The sequence below is a fragment of the Ranitomeya variabilis genome, chromosome 4, assembly GCF_051348905.1.
Source record: "Ranitomeya variabilis isolate aRanVar5 chromosome 4, aRanVar5.hap1, whole genome shotgun sequence".
Taxonomy (NCBI): domain Eukaryota; kingdom Metazoa; phylum Chordata; class Amphibia; order Anura; family Dendrobatidae; genus Ranitomeya; species Ranitomeya variabilis.
In genome coordinates, this window is record NC_135235.1 from 724,923,326 (window position 1) to 724,945,085 (window position 21,760).

Sequence of the window (21,760 nt, forward strand, 5' to 3'; positions counted from 1 at the left end):
GTATAGAAACCTTTCTTCGTATACAAAACAATACAAATAGATGTAAAATACTTATTGTATGCACAATAAAATCCACATAAAGAAAAATATACGAACATGGAAAATCCTCCGGTTTAAGTGTGGAAAGTTTAAAAATCCAATAGGATTCTCTACTCAAGTCTTTGGGATCTATTAGACACATGTTCTGATATTTGTTCTAATATAATGAGTCTTAATCTGGTGGGATCCCGTTCATATTCTAAAACAAAATGTCTAAACAGACAGATCACACCTTTCCTAATATTATGTCTCTGGCTGGTCATCCTATTATGGATCACTTGGGTCATTTTTAGATCCCTGATATTGGATGAATCTACCTTCTCCCCCTTCTGTGCTGCTGAATGTGCTCATATGGTCCCTACAAGACCAGGTCCAGTCTTTCTGGCCAAACTTCACTTTTATGATTGACAACAGTAAATGTGCAGTGAGGCCAAGTGTGAATTTCTGTACAATAACAGAGTTTCCCTTTATCCTGATTTTACAATTACTTATAAAACCGACTAACTTCAGACAGGATTGTGATAAACTACATAATAATTAGTGCACCTGCGCCATGATGTATCTCTAAGTTGTATGTGGCTGATGGCTGTAATATACAGTGGGTACGGAAAGTAGCGTAGAGAAAGTATTAGCGCTCCCATTTCAGGAGAGATTACTGCACAATCTGAATTCCTTAGGATTGAAAACATAATGTAATTTATGACATGGAGTGAATCCATGAAACCAGGGCTAGAGCCATGCCAACATCTCCCGCAGGCGTGAATAAATGTACAGTGGGTACAGAAAGTATTCAGACCCCTTTACATTTTTCACTCTGTTTCATTGCAGCTATTTGGTAAATTCAAAAAAGTTCATTTTTTTCGCATTAATGTACACTCTGCACCCCATCTTGACTGAAAAAAACAGGAATGTAGTAATTTTTGCAAATTTATTAAAAAGAAAAACTGAAATATCACATGGTCATAAGTATTCAGACCCTTTGCTCAGTATTGAGTAGAAGCACCTTTAGAGCTAGTACAGCCATGAGTCTTCTTGGGAATGATGCAACAAGTTTTTCACACCTGGATTTGGGGATCCTCGGCCATTCTTCCTTGCAGATCCTCTCCAGTATGGTCAGTTGGGATGGTGAACGTTGGTGGACAGCCATTTTCAGGTCTCTCCAGAGATGCTCAATTGGGTTTAGGTCAGGGCTCTGGCTGGGCCAGTCAAGAATGGTCACAGAGGTGTTCTGAAGCCACTCCTCTGTTATCTTATCTGTATGCTTAGGGTCAATGTCTTGTTGGAAGGTGAACCTTCGGCCAAGTCTGAGGTCCAGAGCACTCTGAAAGTGGTTTTCATCCAGGATATCTCTGCACTTGGCCGCATTCATGTTTCCTTCAATGACAACCAGTCGTCCTGTCTCTGCAGCTGAAAAACACCCCCATAACATGATGCTGCCACCATCATGTTTCACTGTTGGGATTGTATTGGGCAGGTGATGAGCAGTGCCTGGTTGTAAGGATTCCAGACTTTCCTGGTGTCTGTTTGCCCTGATCCAAGATGGAGTCTTGGATCTCGCTCTGTCATGGAACTTTCTGTCTGTCCTGATCATTTAATTCCCTGTCTTGTGTTCACCTGTGCCTGAATATTTTGTGCTGCTGGCTCCGGAGCATCTGCCTGTTTGCTGGTTAACTCCCTGCTTCTGCTGCTCACTACTCGGTGGTCTGCCTCACCTCATTCAGCTACCTCTCGCCTCTGGAACTGCTGCGAAGTGCAGCACACCAGTGGAAGGATCTCCTTTGTGTACAAAACTTTTCCCAGTGTTGTGCCTCTTTGCACAACCACGCCAGGTGAGCAAAATTCAAGCTGTGTTTTCTCTCCAAGAAAGTTCTACTCATCTACTACGCTTAGATGGCTCTCTCCCTCTTTCTCCCCTCGTCCTCTCTTTTCTATGACGTCAGTCACATGACGCATCATCTGTGAACTATTGGACTCCTACTAACAAGAACTGTGCACACGTATGAGCAAGTGTTGCTGGACTTCATCATTTAAATACTGTGTGCATTTGCACTATAACCTTATTGGACTTCCTCGTTCAAGTGTCTTGTTTGCTTCCACATCATTTCCTCGCTGGACTGGTTCACATTAGCGGTCGCGCCTCGCTACTCAGTTTGCTGTGATTTTCTATATAGAGCTGAGGACCTCGTTACAATTGCAGGAATATCTGTACTATGTTTTGTTTGCTATCCTGTTGGCTATTTTCTATATAGAGCTGAGGACCTCGTTACAACTGCAGAAATATCTGTTAGTTCTGTTTACATTTCTGTTTTTGAGTAAATACATCTTTTGCTGCAACTTTGTTCTCAGACTGGCTTTATCCCATGCTATCAGATTCCGTAGTACCCATATAATTATTACACTGGTTTTCTCCACACATACCGCTTAGAATTATCACTAAAAAGGTCCATCTTTGTCTCATCAGACCAGAGAATCTTATTTCTCATAGTCTGGGAGTCCTTCATGTGTTTTTTAGCAAACTCTTGCTTCAGGGCCACTCTGCCATAAAGGCCCGACTGGTGGATGGCTGCAGTGATAGTTGACTTTCTCCCATCTGCCTACTGCATCTGTGGAGCTCAGCCACACTGATCTTGGGGTTCTTCTTTACCTCTCTCACCAAGATTCTTCTCCCACGACTGCACAATTTGGCAGACGGCCAGGTCTAGGAAGACTTGTGATGGTGCAAACTTCTTCCATTTAAAGATTATGGAGGCCACTGTGCTCTTAGGAACCTTGAGTAAGTACTGCAGAAATTCTTTTGTAACCTTGGCCAGATCTGTGCCTTGCCACAATTCTGTCTCTGAGCTCCTTGGCCAGTTCCTTTGACCTCATGATTCTCATTTGGTCTGACATGCACTGTGAGCTATGAGGTCTTATATAGACAGGTGTGTTCCTTTCCAAATCAATTCCTATCAGTTTAACCCCTTACTGACATCGGGCGTAATAGTATGCCGATGTCAGACTTCCTCCCTTTGATGTGGGCTCCGGTGGTGAGCCCACATCTTTGCGGGGACATGTCATCTGTTTTGAACAGCTGACATGTGCCCGCAGTAGCCACGGGTAGAATCGAGATCCACCCATGGCTATTAACCAGTTAAATGCCGCTGTCAAACTCTGAAGTGGCATTTAAATTTCACTTCTGGCAATCGCGAAGTAATTACGCACACCGGTGACAACTCGTCAGGTGATCGCGGGTCACCGGTGTGTTGGCGTGACAATCTGAGGTCTCCTGGATACCTCTGTGGTTATCAGTGATGGCTTCCTGTCAGCCACCCAGTGGTCGGCACTCAAAGCAAGTGAGTAAATTAGCTACATAGAGATGACCTGAACATCGCCTCTATGTAGCAGAGCCGATCGGGTTGTGGCAGCTTCTAGTCTCCTATGGAGACTATTGAAGCATGCCAAAAGTATAACAAAAAAAGTTTTTAAAAATATAAAAAATATAAAAATTCTAATCAGCCCCCTTTCGCCCATTCAAAATAAAACAATAAAAATAAAATCAAACATACACATATTTGGTGCCGCTGCGTTCACAATCGCCTGATCTATAAAAAAAAAAAAAAAAGGATTAATTGATTGCTAAGAAAAAAGTCAAAACGCCAGAATTATGTTTTTTTGGTCGCTGTGACATTGCATTAAAATGCAATAATGGGCGATCAAAACATCGTATCTGCACCAACATGGTATCATTAAAAACATCAGCTCGGCGCGCAAAAAATAAGCCCTCACCCAACCCGAGATCACGAAAAATTAGACACTACGGGTAAAATGGCGCAAATTTTATTTTTTAACAAAGTTTTTTTTGTTTGTTTTTTTTCACCACGTAGATAAAAAAAGAACCTAGACATGTTTGTTGTGTATGAACTCGTAATGATCCGGAGAATTATAATGGCCCGTCAGTTTAGTGAACATAGCAAAAAGCCAAACAAATAACAAGTGTGAGATTGCACTTTTATTTTTTAAATTTCACCGCACTTGGAATTTTTTCCCGTTTTCTAGTACACAACATGGTAAAATCAATGGTGGCATTCAAAAGTACAAGTCGTCCCGCAAAAACAAGTCCTCACATGGCCATATTGATGGAAAAATAAAAAAGATATGTCTCTGAGAAGAAGGGGAGTGAAAAACGAAAACGCAAAACTGAAAAAGGCTTTGGGGGTTAATTAAACCCAGCTGGCCTCCAATGAAGGCGTAGAACCATCTCAAGGAGGATCACAAGGAAATGGACAGCAAGGGACTTACCGTATTTTCCGGCGTATAAGACGACTGGGCGTATAAGACGACCCCCCAACTTTACCAGTTAAAATATAAAATCTTCTTAAAAGTCGGGGGTCTCCTTATACACCGTATGTCGTCTTATAGGGCCGGTGAATATGTGCCTTTGGGGGGGGGGGGGGGGAGTGATCCTGATGACGACGAGGGGGTGTCTCACAGGAAAGTGAGTATCCCCCATTACCTTATCGTAGCGCTGAAGCGTGGGGGTCTCTGTGCTGGGAGCGGCGGCTGCTGTGCTGTGGTGCGGCGGCTCCTCTTCTGCAGTGTGGGGCCTCTGTGCTGTGGGGTGGCGGCGGCGGCGTATCTTTATGCAGTCGGGGCTCCTCCGGCATCTCCTTAAAGCCTGGAGGCCCCGCCGGCAACTCCATGCGGGGGCCTCCGGGAAAATGGCCGCTGCTCAGATTCAGATCTCGTCCCGAGATCTCGGGAGACGAGATCGGAATCTGAGCAGCGGCCATTTTCCCGGACGCAGCTCAATAGGTGCGATGCGGTGGCCTCCGGGAAAATGGCCGCTGGGGGCTGCGCATGCTCAGATTCAGATCTCATCCCGAAATCTCGGGACACGAGATCTGAATCTGAGCAGCGGCCATTTTCCCGGAGGCCACCGCATTGAACCGATGGAGTTGCCGGCGGGTCGTCCAGGCTTTAAGGAGATGCCGGAGGAGCCCCGACTGCATGAAGATACACCGCCGCCGCCCCACAGCACCAGAGGCCCCACACTGCAGAAGAGGAGCCGCCGCCCCACAGCACAGCAGCCGCCGCTCCCAGCACAGAGACCCCACGCTGCAGCGCTACGATGAGTTAATGGGGGATACTCACTTTCCTGTGAGACGCCCCCTCGTCGTCATCAGGACCACTCCCCCCCCCACCCACCCACCCACCATATACACCCGGCGTACAAGATGATTCCCGGCGTATAAGACGACCCCCGACTTTTAAGAAGATTTTCAGGGGTTAAAAAGTCGTCTTATACGCCGGAAAATACGGTATATATGAGTGTCTGAGCAAAGGGTCTGAATACTTATGACCATGTGATACTTCAGTTTTTCTTTTATATTAAATTTGCAAAAATTTCTACATTTCTGATTTGTTTTCAGTCAAGATGGGGTGCAGAGTGCACATTAATGAGAAAAATGAACTTTTTTGAATTTACCAAATGGCTGCAATGAAACAAAGAGTGAAAAATGTAAAGGGGTCTGAATACTTTCTGTACCCACTGTACATTTATTCACCCCTGCAGGAGATGTGTTGGCATGGCTCAAGCCCTGGTTTCATGGATTCACTCCACGTCATAAATTCCATTATGTTTTCAATCCTAAATACTGTATATACTCGAGTATAAGCCGAGAATTTCAGCCCATTTTTTTAGGCTGAAATTGACCCTCTCAGCTTATACTCAAGTCATTCCCAGGGTCGGCAGGGGAGGTGGAGTGGCAGCTGTCTAAGCATACTCGCCTGCTCCTGGCACGGTGTCCCTGGTCGCCCTGGCTCCGGCAGCTTCTTCCTGTAGTGAGCGGTCACATGGTACCGCTTATTACAGTAATGAATATGGACCCGACTCCACTCCCATAGGGGTGGAGCCGCATATTCATTACTGTAATGAGCGGTACCATGTGACCACTCACTACAGGAAGAAGCTGCCAGCGTCAGGGAAGCAGGGACCGCGCCAGGAGCAGGTGAGTATAAGCAGTGCGCGATATTCACCTGCTCCCCGTTCCACCGTCGCCAGCCGCCGCTACGTTCCCCGTCCACTGCACTGATGCTCCGGTCAGAGGGCGCGGTGACGCTATTAGTGTGCGCCGCCCTCTGCCTGAGCAGTCAGTGCAGTGGACGTGGAATGTAGCGGCAGCTGGCAGCGATGGAACGCGGAGCAGGTGAATATAGGAAGTGTCGGGGGCCAGAGCGACGAGAGGTGAGTATGTAATTTTTTTTTATTTTTTTTTATTGCAACAACAGCATATGGGGCAAATGACTTTATGGAGCATCTTATCGGGCCATAATCAGCATTTATGGAGCATTACATGGGGCAAATGACTGTATGGAGCATCTTATGGGGCCATAATCAGCATTTGTGCAGCATTATATGGGGCAAATGACTGTATGGAGCATCTTATGGGGCCATAATCAGCATTGGTGCAGCATTATATGGGGCTTATTTTGTATGGAGCATCTTATGAGGCCCATCATGAACTGTATGGAGCATTATATGGGGCTCCTGATTCAATATGGATATTCAAAAACACTTAACCTACTGATGTCTCAATTAATTTTACTTTTATTGGTATCTATTTTTATTTTTGACATTTACCAGTAGCTGCTGCATTTTCCACCCTAGGCTTATACTCGAGTCATTAAGTTTTCCCAGTTTTTTGTGGCAAAATTAGGGGTCTCGGCTTATACTCGGGTCGGCTTATACTCGAGTATATACGTTAATTCGGATTGTGCAGTAATCTCTCCTGAAATGGGGGCGCTAATACTTTCTCTACTCTTCTGGTCAGGACTCATAGTAGCTGCAGTAGTCCACCATAAATGAGTGCAACTCCAGTTTAGTGTTGGAGTTCTCCCCTCATACATATGTTGTTGTTGAGGATGTAACTTTTTTTTTTTTTTTGATACATGTTCATTCTGCATGATAGTTTGATTGCGGTGGGATCGGCCTGCCTCACTTATCTGAGTCTGTAACTCCCTGGTAGTGTTTAGAAAAAGGTTTCAGTTACCAAATGCACGATCTAAATTTAAGATCCCTCAGCTCTGCACTATTATAAAAAGTTCTATTTAAATGTCTAATATTTCTTCTTGACATTTATCTGACAGAAAATATTGGTCCTTACGATAGTTTATATTGCTTATAGCCACCAAGTCCCATACCGAAAGTTTACCGTATTTTTCTAACCATAAGACGCACTTTTTTTCCTCCAAATTTGGGAGGAAAGTGTGGGTGTGTCTTATGGTACGGATGTAGCATGTGGGGAGGGGGGCAGCAGTGAGTGGGATCGCACTGTTATCCCACTTCAGGAGGCAGACAAATGTCCCCACTGCCAGGAATCAGCCCTGGGGAAACCATGTGGTCCCGATGATTAAGTGCAGTGAATATTCATTAGCTACTCCCCGCAAATGAATACTGCACTTAAGCAGCAACACACATGGCTTCCTCAGCGCTGATTCCTGCAGCAGCTGGGGAGATCCCTGTGTCCGGGGGAGGAGGAGGCAGCAGGGGCCAGGGAAGAGGAGATCGCTGCATACCTGCCTGGGCTGGAGCTGAGTGCTGTGCAGTGTGCACAAGGAGGACCTGTGATGATGTCAGAAGTGGGCGGGCTGGAGCATCACATGGCAGCTCAGAGCTTTCCCTCTTCTTGACATCACAGGCCCTTCAGACTCCAACACTAGAATCTGCTGGCTTCCATTACCTGTGCTGTGGAAAGGCAACATGTTGTGAACTCTGTGTTCAGGCTCCCTCTTGTGGTCACTGGTGGTATGGTGTGACTTTTGCTTTGGGCTCCCCCTGGTGGCTTTGTCTGTTATCCTGCTGGTCTCTGGCTATCAGCTGGTTCGTTATCCTCTGGGAGGTTCCTATATAGCTCTGTTTTACTTCCACTTGTTGCCGGCTGTCGATGTAATCAGTGCTACTCAGATTCCTTCTGACTACCTTGCTCCCAGTCCATCCAGGATAAGCTAAGTTTTGTTTGCTCATTTTTTGATCAGCAGTGTTTATCATGTTTTCTGTTCCAGCTTGCTAAAATGTAATTCCCTCGCTTGCTGGTTGCTCTAGTGGGCTGAGTTTCTCCCCACACACCGTTAGTTGGTGTGTGGGTTCTTGAAATCTCAGGATGGATATTTTGTAAGGGTTTTTTATTGATCGCATAGACCCCTGCTCTATTTTCTGCTTTCTAGTACTAGTGGGCCTCTTTTGCTGAATCTGATTTCATCCCTATGTATGTGCCTTCTTCTTACCTCACCGTTAATATTTGTTGGGGGCTTCTATATCTTTGGGGATTATTTCTCTGGAGGCAAACGAGGTCTTTCTTTCTCTTTAGGGGTAGCTAGTTCCTCAGGCTGGCTCGAGACGTCTAGGAATTTTTTAGGCACGTTCACCGGCTACCTCTAGTTGTTTTGGATAGGTTCAGATTTGCGATCAGTCCAGTTACCATCTCCCTAGAGCTCGTCCTTAGTTTGGTCATTTGCTGATCTATTTGTGATCCTCAGCCACTAGGGATCATAACAGTACAGCCGGCCCGCAAAGTGTTAATTGCATGGCAGAAGCAGGAGAAAAGAAGCCTTGAGAAATTTTTTTTTTTTCTTGTTGTTGCCGTGTGTCTAGCTGCTGTGCTAGCTTCTCTCCTCCTCTTAATCTTGGTGTGGCTCTGAGTTCAGCTGCTAACATGGATGTTCAGAGCTTGGCTTCCAGTCTGGATCATCTTGCTGCTAGAGTTCAAAGTATTCAGGATTTTGTTGTTCACAGTCCTATGTCTGAGCCTAGGATACCTATTCCGGAGTTGTTTTCTGGAGATAGATCTAGGTTCCTGAATTTTAAGAACAATTGTAAGTTGTTTCTTTCTTTGAAACCTCGTTCCTCTGGTGATGCCGTTCAGCAAGTTAGGATTATTATTTCCTTTTTGCGTGGTGACCCTCAAGATTGGGCCTTCGCATTGGCGCCAGGGGATCCTGCATTGCTTAGTGTGGATGCGTTTTTTCTGGCCCTTGGATTGCTCTATGAGGAACCTAATCTTGAGAACCAGGCTGAAAAAGTGTTATTGGCCCTCTCGCAGGGGCAAGATGAAGCAGAGGTGTACTGCCAGAAATTTCGGAAATGGTCGGTGCTTACTCAGTGGAATGAGTGTGCCCTGGCTGCAAATTTCAGAGAAGGTCTTTCTGAAGCCATTAAGAATGTCATGGTGGGGTTCCCTACGCCTGCAGGTCTGAATGAGTCAATGACTCTGGCCATTCAGATTGACCGGCGGTTGCGGGAGCGCAAACCTGTGCACCATTTGGCGGTGTCTTCTGAACAGACACCTGAATCTATGCAATGTGACAGAATTCTGACCAGAAGTGAACGGCAAAATTATAGACGGCAAAATGGGTTGTGCTTTTCTGTGGTGACTCAGCTCATGTTATCTCAGCATGCTCTAAGCACAAAAAAAAGGTTGATAAATCTGTCACCATTGGTACTTTACAGCCTAAGTTCATTTTGTCTGTTACCCTGATTTGTTCCCTGTCATCTTACCCGGTTAATGCCTTTGTAGATTCAGGTGCTGCCCTGAGTCTGATGGATTGGTCATTTGCCAGGCGCTGTGGTTTTGATTTGGAGCCTTTAAAATTCCCTATTCCACTAAGGGGAATTGACTCTACGCCATTGGCTACGAATAGACCTCAGTACTGGACACAAGTGACCATGTGCATGACTCCTGTTCATCAGGAGGTGATTCGCTTTCTTGTATTGCATAATTTGCATGATGTTGTCGTGTTGGGTCTACCATGGTTGCAGACTCATAATCCAGTCCTGGATTGGAAAGCTATGTCTGTGTCAAGTTGGGGTTGTCAGGGAATTCATGGTGATGCTCCTGTGGTGTCAATTGCTTCGTCCACTCCTTCTGAAGTCCCTACGTTTTTGTCAGACTACCAGGATGTATTTGAGGAGCCCAAACTCAATTCTCTACCTCCCTCATAGGGACTGTGATTGTGCTATAAATTTGATTCCTGGTAGTAAGTTTCCTAAGGGACGACTTTTCAATTTATCTGTGCCGGAGCATGCTGCCATGCGGAGTTATATAAAGGAGTCTTTGGAGAAGGGACATATTCGCCCGTCCTCTTCCCCTCTTGGTGCGGGATTCTTTTTTGTGGCTAAGAAGGATGGTTCCCTGAGACCTTGTATTGATTATCGCCTTTTGAATAAAATCACGGTCAAATTTCAGTATCTTTTGCCATTGTTAACTGATTTGTTTGCTCGCATTAGGGGGTCTAGTTGGTTCACCAAGATAGATCTTCGTGGTGCGTATAACCTTGTGCGTATAAAACAGGGTGAATGGAAAACTGCATTTAATACGCCTGAAGGCCATTTTGAGTACCTGGTGATGCCTTTTGGACTTTCTAATGCTCCTTCAGTCTTTCAGTCCTTTATGCACGACATCTTCCGTGAATATCTGGATAAGTTTATGATTGTGTATCTGGATGATATTCTGGTTTTTTCAGATGATTGGGAGTCTCATGTTAAGCAGGTCAGGATGGTCTTTCAGGTCCTGCGTGACAATGCTTTATTTGTGAAGGGCTCAAAATGTCTTTTTGGAGTCCAGAAGATTTCTTTTTTGGGTTTCATTTTTTCTCCTTCTACTATTGAGATGGACCCAGTCAAGGTTCAGGCTATTCATGACTGGACGCAGCCTACATCTGTTAAGAGTCTTCAGAAGTTCTTGGGTTTTGCTAATTTTTACCGTCGCTTCATAGCTAATTTTTCTGGTGTTGTTAAGCCTTTGACGGATTTGACCAAGAAAGGTTCTGATGTTACTAATTGGTCCTCTGCGGCTGTGGAGGCCTTTCGGGAGCTGAAGCGCTGGTTTTCTTCGGCTCCGGTCTTATGTCAGCCAGATGTCTCACTTCCCTTCCAGGTGGAGGTTGATGCTTCCGAGATTGGAGCGGGAGCTGTTTTGTCGCAGAGAAGCTCCAATGACTCTGTGATGAAGCCATGTGCTTTCTTTTCAAGAAAGTTTTCGCCTGCCGAGCGGAATTATGATGTCGGTAATCTATTTGCTATGTAAGACTTTTTGGTTATGCACCAGTTCAGACTAGATGGCTGTTCAGTCAGTTTTTCTATATTTACTATGTATTGCTTTTTCTGACTTGAACGCCCCGCCCTTCACCATGCTGTGATTTTAATTACATCCAAACACAGTTGGTTCTAACCTCCTCTATAAATACAGGCTTTACCATTTTATTAGCCATAGGTAAGTGTTCACACTAAGCAGACAGGTTAGTTACCCATTCGATCTGAGATTACCTTGACGTTTGGTGAATGGGCTCACAACATTTGGCCAAATTTTGTGCTAAAAATCTCATGTGTTTTTTCATAAATTTCACAAGCCATTATGCTGTTCACATTTCATGTATTGCACATTTCCTTGCTTTAGCACAATAAACTTGAGTGCAGCCATTATCTATTTGCTATGTAAGACTTTTTGGTTATGCACCAGTTCAGACTAGATGGCTGTTCAGTCAGTTTTTCTATATTTACTATGTATTGCTTTTTCTGACTTGAACGCCCCGCCCTTCACCATGCTGTGATTTTAATTACATCCAAACACAGTTGGTTCTAACCTCCTCTATAAATACAGGCTTTACCATTTTATTAGCCATAGGTAAGTGTTCACACTAGGCAGACAGGTTAGTTACCCATTCGATCTGAGATTACCTTGACGTTTGGTGAATGGGCTCACAACATTTGGCCAAATTTTGTGCTAAAAATCTCATGTGTTTTTTCATAAATTTCACAAGCCATTATGCTGTTCACATTTCATGTATTGCACATTTCCTTGCTTTATCACAATAAACTTGAGTGCAGCCATTATCTATTTGCTAGGTAATTGGGAGTTGTTGGCGATAAAGTGGGCATTTGAGGAGTGGCGACATTGGCTCGAGGGAGCTAAGCATCGTGTGGTGGTCTTGACTGATCACAAGAATTTGATTTATCTCGAGTCGGCCAAGCGGCTGAATCCCAGACAGGCTCGTTGGTAGTTGTTTTTCTCTCGTTTTGATTTCGTGGTTTCGTACCTGCCTGGTTCGAAGAATGTGAAGGCTGATGCTCTTTCTAGGAGTTTTGTGCCTGACTCTCCTGGAGATTCAGAGCCGGCTGGTATCCTTAGAGAAGGGGTGATTTTGTCTGCCATCTCCCCAGATTTGCGACGTGTGCTGCAAGAGTTTCAGGCGGATAGACCTGATCGCTGTCCACCGGAGAGACTGTTTGTCCCGGATAGATGGACCAACAGAGTCATCTCCGAGGTTCATTCTTCGGTGTTGGCGGGCCATCCTGGAATATTTGGTACCAGAGACTTGGTGGCCAGGTCTTTTTGGTGGCCTTCCTTGTCGCGGGATGTGCGTTCCTTTGTGCAGTCTTGTGGAATTTGTGCTCGGGCTAAGCCTTGCTGTTCTCGAGCCAGTGGTTTGCTGTTACCTTTGCCTGTCCCGAAGAGGCCTTGGACGCACATTTCCATGGATTTTATTTCAGATCTCCCTGTCTCTCAGAGAATGTCTGTCATCTGGGTGGTGTGTGATCATTTTTCTAAGATGGTCCATTTGGTGCCCTTGCCTAAGTTGCCTTCCTCCTCCGAGTTGGTTCCACTGTTTTTTCAAAATGTGGTTCGTTTGCACGGGATTCCTGAGAACATTGTTTCTGACAGAGGATCCCAGTTTGTGTCTAGATTTTGGCGGACCTTTTGTGCTAAATTGGGCATTGATTTGTCTTTTTCGTCAGCCTTCCATCCTCAGACGAATGGCCAAACCGAGCGAACTAATCAGACCTTGGAGACTTATTTAAGATGTTTTGTTTCTGCTGATCAGGACGACTGGGTTACTTTTTTGCCGTTGGCCGAGTTTGCCCTTAATAATCGGGCTAGTTCTGCTACTTTGGTTTCTCATTTCTTTTGTAATTCGGGGTTTCACCCTCGTTTTTCCTCGGGTCAGGTGGAGCCTTCTGACTGTCCTGGAGTGGATGTTGTGGTTGATAGGTTGTATCAGATTTGGAATCATGTGGTGGACAATTTGAAGCTGTCGCAAGAGAAGGCTCAGCTCTTTGCCGTCGCTGTGTGGGTCCCCGACTTCGCGTTGGGGACTTGGTGTGGTTGTCTTCTCGCTTCGTTCCTATGAAGGTCTCCTCTCCTAAGTTCAAGCCTCGGTTTATCGGTCCTTATAAGATTCTGGAAGTCCTTGGCCCTGTGTCATTTCGTCTGGACCTCCCAGCATCATTTGCTATTCATAATGTGTTCCATCGCTCGTTGTTGCGGAGGTATGTGGTGCCTGTGGTTCCTCCGGTTGAGCCTCCTGCCCCGGTGCTGGTTGAGGGAGAATTGGAATACGTGGTGGAGAAGATCTTGGATTCTCGTATTTCTAGACGGAGGCTCCAGTATTTGGTTAAATGGAAGGGCTATGGTCAGGAGGATAATTCTTGGGTTGTCGCCTCTGATGTTCATGCAGCCAATTTGGTTCGTGCCTTCCATGTGGCTCATCCTGATCGCCCTGGTGGTTTTCATGAGGGTTCGGTGACCCCTCCTCAAGGGGGGGGGTACTGTTGTGAACTCTGTGTTCAGGCTCCCTCTTGTGGTCACTGGTGGTATGGTGTGACTTTTGCTTTGGGCTCCCCCTGGTGGCTTTGTCTGTTATCCTGCTGGTCTCTGGCTATCAGCTGGTTCGTTATCCTCTGGGAGGTTCCTATATAGCTCTGTTTTACTTCCACTTGTTGCCGGCTGTCGATGTAATCAGTGCTACTCAGATTCCTTCTGACTACCTTGCTCCCAGTCCATCCAGGATAAGCTAAGTTTTGTTTGCTCATTTTTTGATCAGCAGTGTTTATCATGTTTTCTGTTCCAGCTTGCTAAAATGTAATTCCCTCGCTTGCTGGTTGCTCTAGTGGGCTGAGTTTCTCCCCACACACCGTTAGTTGGTGTGTGGGTTCTTGAAATCTCAGGATGGATATTTTGTAAGGGTTTTTTATTGATCGCATAGACCCCTGCTCTATTTTCTGCTTTCTAGTACTAGTGGGCCTCTTTTGCTGAATCTGATTTCATCCCTATGTATGTGCCTTCTTCTTACCTCACCGTTAATATTTGTTGGGGGCTTCTATATCTTTGGGGATTATTTCTCTGGAGGCAAGCAAGGTCTTTCTTTCTCTTTAGGGGTAGCTAGTTCCTCAGGCTGGATCGAGACGTCTAGGAATTTTTTAGGCACGTTCACCGGCTACCTCTAGTTGTTTTGGATAGGTTCAGATTTGCAATCAGTCCAGTTACCATCTCCCTAGAGCTCGTCCTTAGTTTGGTCACTTGCTGATCTATTTGTGATCCTCAGCCACTAGGGATCATAACAGCAACAAGAGGGAGGGCTCTGTGTGTGCAGTCATGGGATGCTTTTACCTCACCACAGTGTGGCTGGCTGCCACAATTAAGAGGTTAGTCTACAAAACACAATAAAGCACTCTGCCCCTCCTTTAGTGAACTATAACTCCCAGCATGTCATAGGATCTGCAGGACATGCTGGGAGTTATAGTTCTCCCATGGGATTTTAAAGCTGCACTCCAGTGTTATTTTGCAGTGCTGGAGTGGTGCTTTCAATATAAGCCTTGTCCCCCCATCCTTATACTCACCCTCCAGCATCTTCATATAGTACTTCACAGACACCACACTGGTCCCGCAGCTTCCAACATAATAACATACTATTATATATAATAACACCACATATAATAGTACCGTATATACTTGAGTATAAACCGACCCGAGTATAAGCCGACCCCCCTAATTTTGCCACAAAAAACTGGGAAAACTTATTGACTCGAGTATAAGCCTAGGGTGGAAAATGCAGCAGGTACCGGTGAATTTCAAAATTAAAAATAGATACTCCATACCATTCATTATGGCCCCATAGATGCTCCACATAAAGCTGTGCCATATATAATGCTCTGCACCGTTCATTATGGCCCCATAGATGCTCCATAGAAAGCTGTGCCATATACAATGCTCTGCACCGTTGCCCCATAGATACTCCACATAAAGCTGTGCCATATATATAATGCTCTGCACCGTTGCCCCATAGCTGTGCCATATATATAATGCTCTGCACCGTTGCCCCATAGCTGTGCCATATAGTGCTCTGCACCGTTGCCCCATAGCTGTGCCATATAGTGCTCTGCACCGTTGCCCCATAGCTGTGCCATATAGTGCTCTGCACCGTTGCCCCATAGCTGTGCCATATAGTGCTCTGCACCGTTGCCCCATAGCTGTGCCATATAGTGCTCTGCACCGTTGCCCCATAGCTGTGCCATATAGTGCTCTGCACCGTTGCCCCATAGCTGTGCCATATAGTGCTCTGCACCGTTGCCCCATAGCTGTGCCATATATATAATGCTCTGCACCGTTGCCCCATAGCTGTGCCATATAGTGCTCTGCACCGTTGCCCCATAGATAGCTGTGCCATATAGTGCTCTGCACCGTTGCCCCATAGCTGTGCCATATAGTGCTCTGCACCGTTGCCCCATAGCTGTGCCATATAGTGCTCTACACCGTTGCCCCATAGCTGTGCCATATAGTGCTCTGCACCGTTGCCCCATAGCTGTGCCATATAGTGCTCTGCACTGTTGCCCCATAGCTGTGCCATATAGTGCTCTGCACTGTTGCCCCATAGCTGTGCCATATATATAGTGCTCTGCACCGTTGCCCCATAGCTCTGCCATATAGTGCTCTGCACCATTGCCCCATAGATGCTCCACATAAATCTGTGCCATTGCTGCTGCTGCAATAAAAAAAAAAAAAAACATACTCACCTGTCTTGCTTGCAGCTCCTCGGCGCCATCTTCCCAGGGTCTCTCCGCACTGACTGATCAGGCAGAGGGCGGCGCGCACACTATATGCGTCATCGCGCCCTCTGACCTGAACAGTCAGTGCGGAGAGACGCCGGGAAGATGGCGCGGCGCCCGGCGTGTGGAACGAGGACAGGTGAATATGCGATACTTACCTGCTCCCGGCGTCCCGCTCCTTCCCCCGGACAGCTGGTCTTAGGTGCCGCAGCCTCTTCCTCTGTCAGCGGTCACCGGCACCGCTGATTAGAGAAATGAATTATGCGGCTCCGCCCCTATGGGAGGTGGAGCAACCTATTCATTTCTCTAATGAGCGGTCCCACGTGACCGCTCAGGGGAAGAGGCTGCGGCACCCGGAGACCGTGGGACGGGCAGGGGGAGCGCCAGGAGCCCCGGAAGCAGGTAAGTATATGACTGCTCACCCGCCGACCCCACCACCGATCATGACTCGAGTATAAGCCGAGAGGGGCACTTTCAGCCCAAAAATTTGGGCTGAAAATCTCGGCTTATACTCGAGTATATACGGTATGTTATTAAATATTTTACCATTTTTTTGCTTCAAATATTTTTTCCCCTATTTTCCACCTCTAAAACCTGGGTGCGCCTTATAGTCCGGTGCGTCCTATAGTCCGAAAAATACGGTATATTGCTTAGAGCCACCGAGTCCCATACTCCAATTACTCCAGAAAAGTTTCACCACTACTCTTCTTTTTTTCCTGAGGATGATTGTTCAGCTTGATCATTTCAGTAGATGTGTAATTGTCTATAGTCACAGTTTTGCCGATTACCCTTTAACTTCTTTAACCCCTCTACATGGATTTGGACTTACACAGAGACCCTAAGGCTAGGTTCACATTGCGTTAGTGGGTGATCGCTAACGGACAGCGTTGCACGGCGAAATTGTCGCAATTAACGCCGTGCAACGGGTCCGTTAGCACGCCCATTGACAGCAATGTAAATTTCGCCGCTAGCGCGTGCCTTTTTCGGCTCGCCGTAGCGATGTGCCGTTCTTTTGTGACGCGCCGCGGACGCTGCTTGCAGCGTCCGCGGCGCGCCCGAGGTCCGTTCCCCGCTCTCGCAGATCGGGGATCTGCGAGAGCGGGGACGTTAACGCGGCCCCGAAAAATACATTGCGTTAGCGCAATCCGCTAGCGCTAAACGGATTGCCCTAACGCAATGTGAACATAGCCTTAGGCTTGAAGCCCAGTGTTACCTACTGTTCTGTGGAGTAAGATGGGAAGAAGAATAGACAGATAACCTTGTCAGAACCAGGAGGCCAGAGAAAATACTAACTCAGGAGACATAGGAGTAGTCAGTAAACAGGCCGGGGTCACAACAGGAAACAAATACACAAGCCGGGAGCTGAGCACAGAGGACTGAACTAGAGGAGATCAAGGCTGTATCTGGCAGATTCCGGCAATATGCTTCAAGCTGTAGTAAGGTGTGGTGCTTTTGAAGTCCAACTCTGATTGTCCAAGGTGTTCGCGATCTCAGACGGACATATTGCATGTGCTTTGGCATTGTCCCAGATTGTCCTCCTATTGGATTGTAGTGTTGAACTGTATTGTAGTGGTGTATGGGTACGTTATTCCTAGGGATCCATTGATATGTATATTAGCGTATGTGGAGGAAATATTAACTGACAGTACAACTAAAATTGTAATTGCAAGATTATCGTTTGCTGCAAGTAAACTGATTGCAAAATATGGGTTAGGGAGGAGCCTCCGTCCAGACGTGAATTCATTGCTCAAACGAGCCACATAACTGAGCTTGAGAAAAGCGTTTACACCAGGAGGGACAAGCTTAATTTCTTCCATAAATTATGACATCCGTGTTTGGATAGGATTAATTAATGTTATACCAGTACATAGTATTATAGAGTACAACTTATGGTAAACTGGAACTCTGTTTGATATTGTCAACTATGGACGAATTATTGTTTGCTCCTGATATCGTCTCCATCGGGGGGTTAATTTACAGTAAAACATAAAATGAGTATGAATGAACAGGTGATCTGTTGTAAATCTTGTTATCGTTAATACAAATTTATCTGACTAAAAAATGTTTGGTGCTTTCCAATTGGCTAAAACAGGGAAGAGATTACTGCAGCTGATAGCACACACACCCATACTGCCAGACTGGATGGTACTACAGATACCAGGCACCCTAATCTTAGTGGCTGGGAAGAGTCTGCACCACCAAGAGCTTCTGGTTCCAACCCCACCTCTGTTACCAGCATCGCCTGCAGAATTTAGTAAGCCGCGTCTGGTGTCCGAAGCAGACATTGCAGGAGCAGATCGCAGAGGAGATGGGGCACACCATTTGCAGCATCCCTAATATGACAAAATTGCAGAAAACCAGATCTGATGAAATCCTTATAAAGTGACTCCATTTTGTAAATTATAACCCTCAATAAATTAATCTATAGAAATAGTGACTATTTTGACTGCACTGCAGCTTCCAGATGTTAGCACGCGCAGTGGATGTTGGAAAGTGAAAATTGCAAATATGCCAAGTTATTACCCAACACATAGTGCCCAGATTGTGCTCCAGGAGATACACATGCCGTAAAATAAGTGGTTTCTTCTCACTGTAGTAATGCCAAAAGCATGGATGCTTAATGTGGTTTTGAGCACAGTCTAGTAAACTATAAACTGTCATTGTCTTGGTGAATAATTCAGTAATTTTGCATAAGTTGCCATTTTTACAGACTGTTTAAATAGAAATGTTCTTTCATGTAGAATTCAAGGATATTTTATTCTAAAATAATAATTGGTTTTATTCTTGGCAGATGACCGTACCAGGAGATCAGCAGGACAGCCGACATCTTCAATGTTTAAATCAGATAATCTTGAGATCCCACAGGATACAATTGAAGTGAATGCCATTACTCCAAATATACCATCATCCCTTCACAGCAAAGATCTGTCATCTGATCATTTGGAACAGGTCCTGTCTTCTGATTCATTACCTAGTACTAATGAAAATCAAAGTCACAAAATAAGCATTAAAAATCAAACTGCTCCTAAAACAATGAAGACATTTTCATGTTCAGAATGTGGGAAATGTTTTATTCGAAAAGCAGATCTTGTTACCCACCAAAGAACTCACACAGGGGAAAAGCCTTTTTCCTGTTCAGAATGTGGGAAATGTTTTACCAGGAAAGCGAATCTTGTTATCCACCAGAAAACTCACACAGGAGAGAAGCCTTTTTCCTGTTCAGAATGTGGGAAATGTTTTAACCACAAACCAAATCTTGTTAGCCACCAGAAAACCCACACAGGGGAGAAGCCTTTTTCCTGTTCAGAATGTGGGAAACATTTTCTAGATAAATCAGGTCTTCTCAGACATCATAGATCTCACACAGGGGAGAAGCCTTTTTCCTGTTCAGAATGTGGGAAATGTTTTCTAGCTAAATCATTTCTTGTCAGACATCATAGATCTCACACAGGGGAGAAGCCTTTTTCCTGTTCAGAATGTGGGAAATGTTTTAACCACAAAGCGAATCTTGTTAGCCACCAGAAAACCCACACAGGGGAAAAGCCTTTTTCCTGTTCAGAATGTGGGAAATGTTTTCAAGATAAATCATTTCTTGTCAGACATCATAGATCTCACACAGGGGAGAAGCCTTTTTCCTGTTCAGAATGTGGGAAATGTTTTACCAGGAAACCGAATCTTGTTATCCACCAGAAAATCCACACAGGAGAGAAGCCTTTTTCATGTTCAGAATGTGGGAAATGTTTTAATCAGAAATCGAATCTTGTTAGCCACCAGAAAACCCACACAGGGGAGAAGCCTTTTTCCTGTCCCGAATGTGGGAAATGTTTTAACCTCAAAGGGAATCTTGTTAGCCACCAGAAAACCCACACAGGGGAGAAGCCTTTTTCCTGTTCAGAATGTGGGAAATGTTTTAACTACAAAGGGAATCTTGTTAGCCACCAGAAAACCCACACAGGGGAAAAGCCTTTTTCCTGTTCAGAATGTGGGAAATTTTTTCTAGATAAAGCATTTCTTGTCAGACATCATAGATCTCACACAGGGGAGAAGCCTTTTTCCTGTTCAGAATGTGGGAAATGTTTTTCCAGGAAAGAGAATCTTGATAGCCACCAGAAAACCCACACAGGGAAGAAGCCTTTTTCCTGTTCAGAATGTGGGAAATGTTTTTCCAGGAAAGAGAATCTTGATAGCCACCAGAAAACCCACACAGGGGAGAAGCCTTTTTCCTGTTCAGAATGTGGGAAATGTTTTAACCAGAAATCGAATCTTGTTAGCCACCAGAAAACCCACACAGGGGAGAAGCTTTTTTCCTGTTCAGAATGTGGGAAATGTTTTAACCAGAAATCGAATCTTGTTAGCCACCAGAAAACCCACACAGGGGAGAAGCCTTTTTCCTGTTCAGAATGTGGGAAATGTTTTTCCAGGAAAGAGAATCTTGATTGCCACCAGAAAACCCACAAAGGGGAGAAGCATTTTTCCTGTTCAGAATGTGGGAAATGTTTTGTGAAGAAACCATCTCTTTCTAGCCACCAAAGAATTCACACAGGGGAGAAGCTTTTTTTAAGTTCATAATTGTTTTTACATAGTCACATACAAGTGCTTCTAACTAAATTAGAATATTATCAAAAAGTTAATTTATTTCAGTTCTTCAATGCAAAAAAATAAACTCTTATATTAGATTCATTACAGAGTTGTTATGACCTGGTGGTTAAGGAGCAACATGGGACGAGCTCTGAGGAGGTGGTATCTGTACTGACCGCAGTTCCTAATCCTAACACCAACACTAGAAGTAGCCGTGGGATGTTCCTGTCACTCCCTAGACACCTCGTCACAGCCTGAGAACTAACTACCCCTAAAGATGGAAACAGAAAGCTATCTTGCCTCAGAGAAAATCCCCAAAAGGAAAGATAGCCCCCCACAAATATTGACTGTGAATGGAGAGGGAAATGACATACACAGAAATGAAAACAGATTTTAGCAAAGGAGGCCACTACTAATCTAGATAGACAGAACAGGAAAGGATACTGTGCGGTCAGTATTAAAAACTAAAAGTCCACGCAGAGTTTACAAAAATAATCTCCACACCGACTCACGGTGTGGAGGGCAAATCTGCTTTCCCAGAGCTTCCAGCTAGACTGAAAATATCATACTGACAAGCTGGACAAGAAAAAATATAACATGAGCCGAGCGATTAAGTCCACAGCAAATGGACAACCAAAAGAACTAGCAAGAACGTATCTTTTGCTGAAATGGACAGGCCATCAGAGAAATCCAAGGAGAGATCTGAATCCAACCCAGAAACATTGACAGCTGGCATTGACTGAAGACCAGAGCCAGGTTAAATAGCAGAGCCAGGAGAGACGATCAGTGGAAGCAGCTGCTAATGCTAAACCCAAGGAGCAGCAGTTCCACTTAAAACCACCGGAGGGAGTCCAAGGGCAGAATTCACAAAAGTGCCATTCACAACCACCGGAGGGAGCCCAAGAATGGAATTCACAACACAGAGTGATCTATCTCAAGCGTTTATTTCTGTTGATGACTATATCCTACAGCCAATGAAAACCCAAAAGTCATTATGTCAGTAAATTAGAAAAAAAACACCTGCAGTGGCTTCCAAAACGTTCAAAAAAGGTCCCTTAGTCTGTTTCAGTAGGCTCCACAATCATGAGGAAGACTGCTCACTGGACAGATGTCTAGGAGGCAGTCATTGACACACTCCAGAAGGAGGGTAAGCCACTGTAAAATATTAGTATTTCAATAATAAAAAATATAGATTACTTAACATATGCAGGTTCTAACTAGCAAATAGATACTCTGTATATTGAGAGACTGAGTTATTCTGAGGATTTTGGCCGATACGTCTGTTCT

The 21,760-nt window shown here is 45.1% G+C and overlaps 1 protein-coding gene across 2 annotated transcripts in view; it reads left to right on the forward strand.

Moving 5' to 3' along the window:
• LOC143766684 (uncharacterized) overlaps positions 1–21,474 on the forward strand; it is a 37,947-nt gene extending 16,473 nt beyond the window's left edge. For both annotated transcript variants that reach the window (XM_077254539.1, XM_077254537.1), the window contains exon 7: positions 18,687–21,474. In XM_077254539.1, the coding sequence (XP_077110654.1) occupies positions 18,687–20,464 (1,778 nt within the window). In that variant the 3' untranslated portion in view covers positions 20,465–21,474. The remainder of the gene's footprint in view (positions 1–18,686) is intronic.
• The last annotated feature ends 286 nt before the right edge of the window (positions 21,475–21,760 follow it).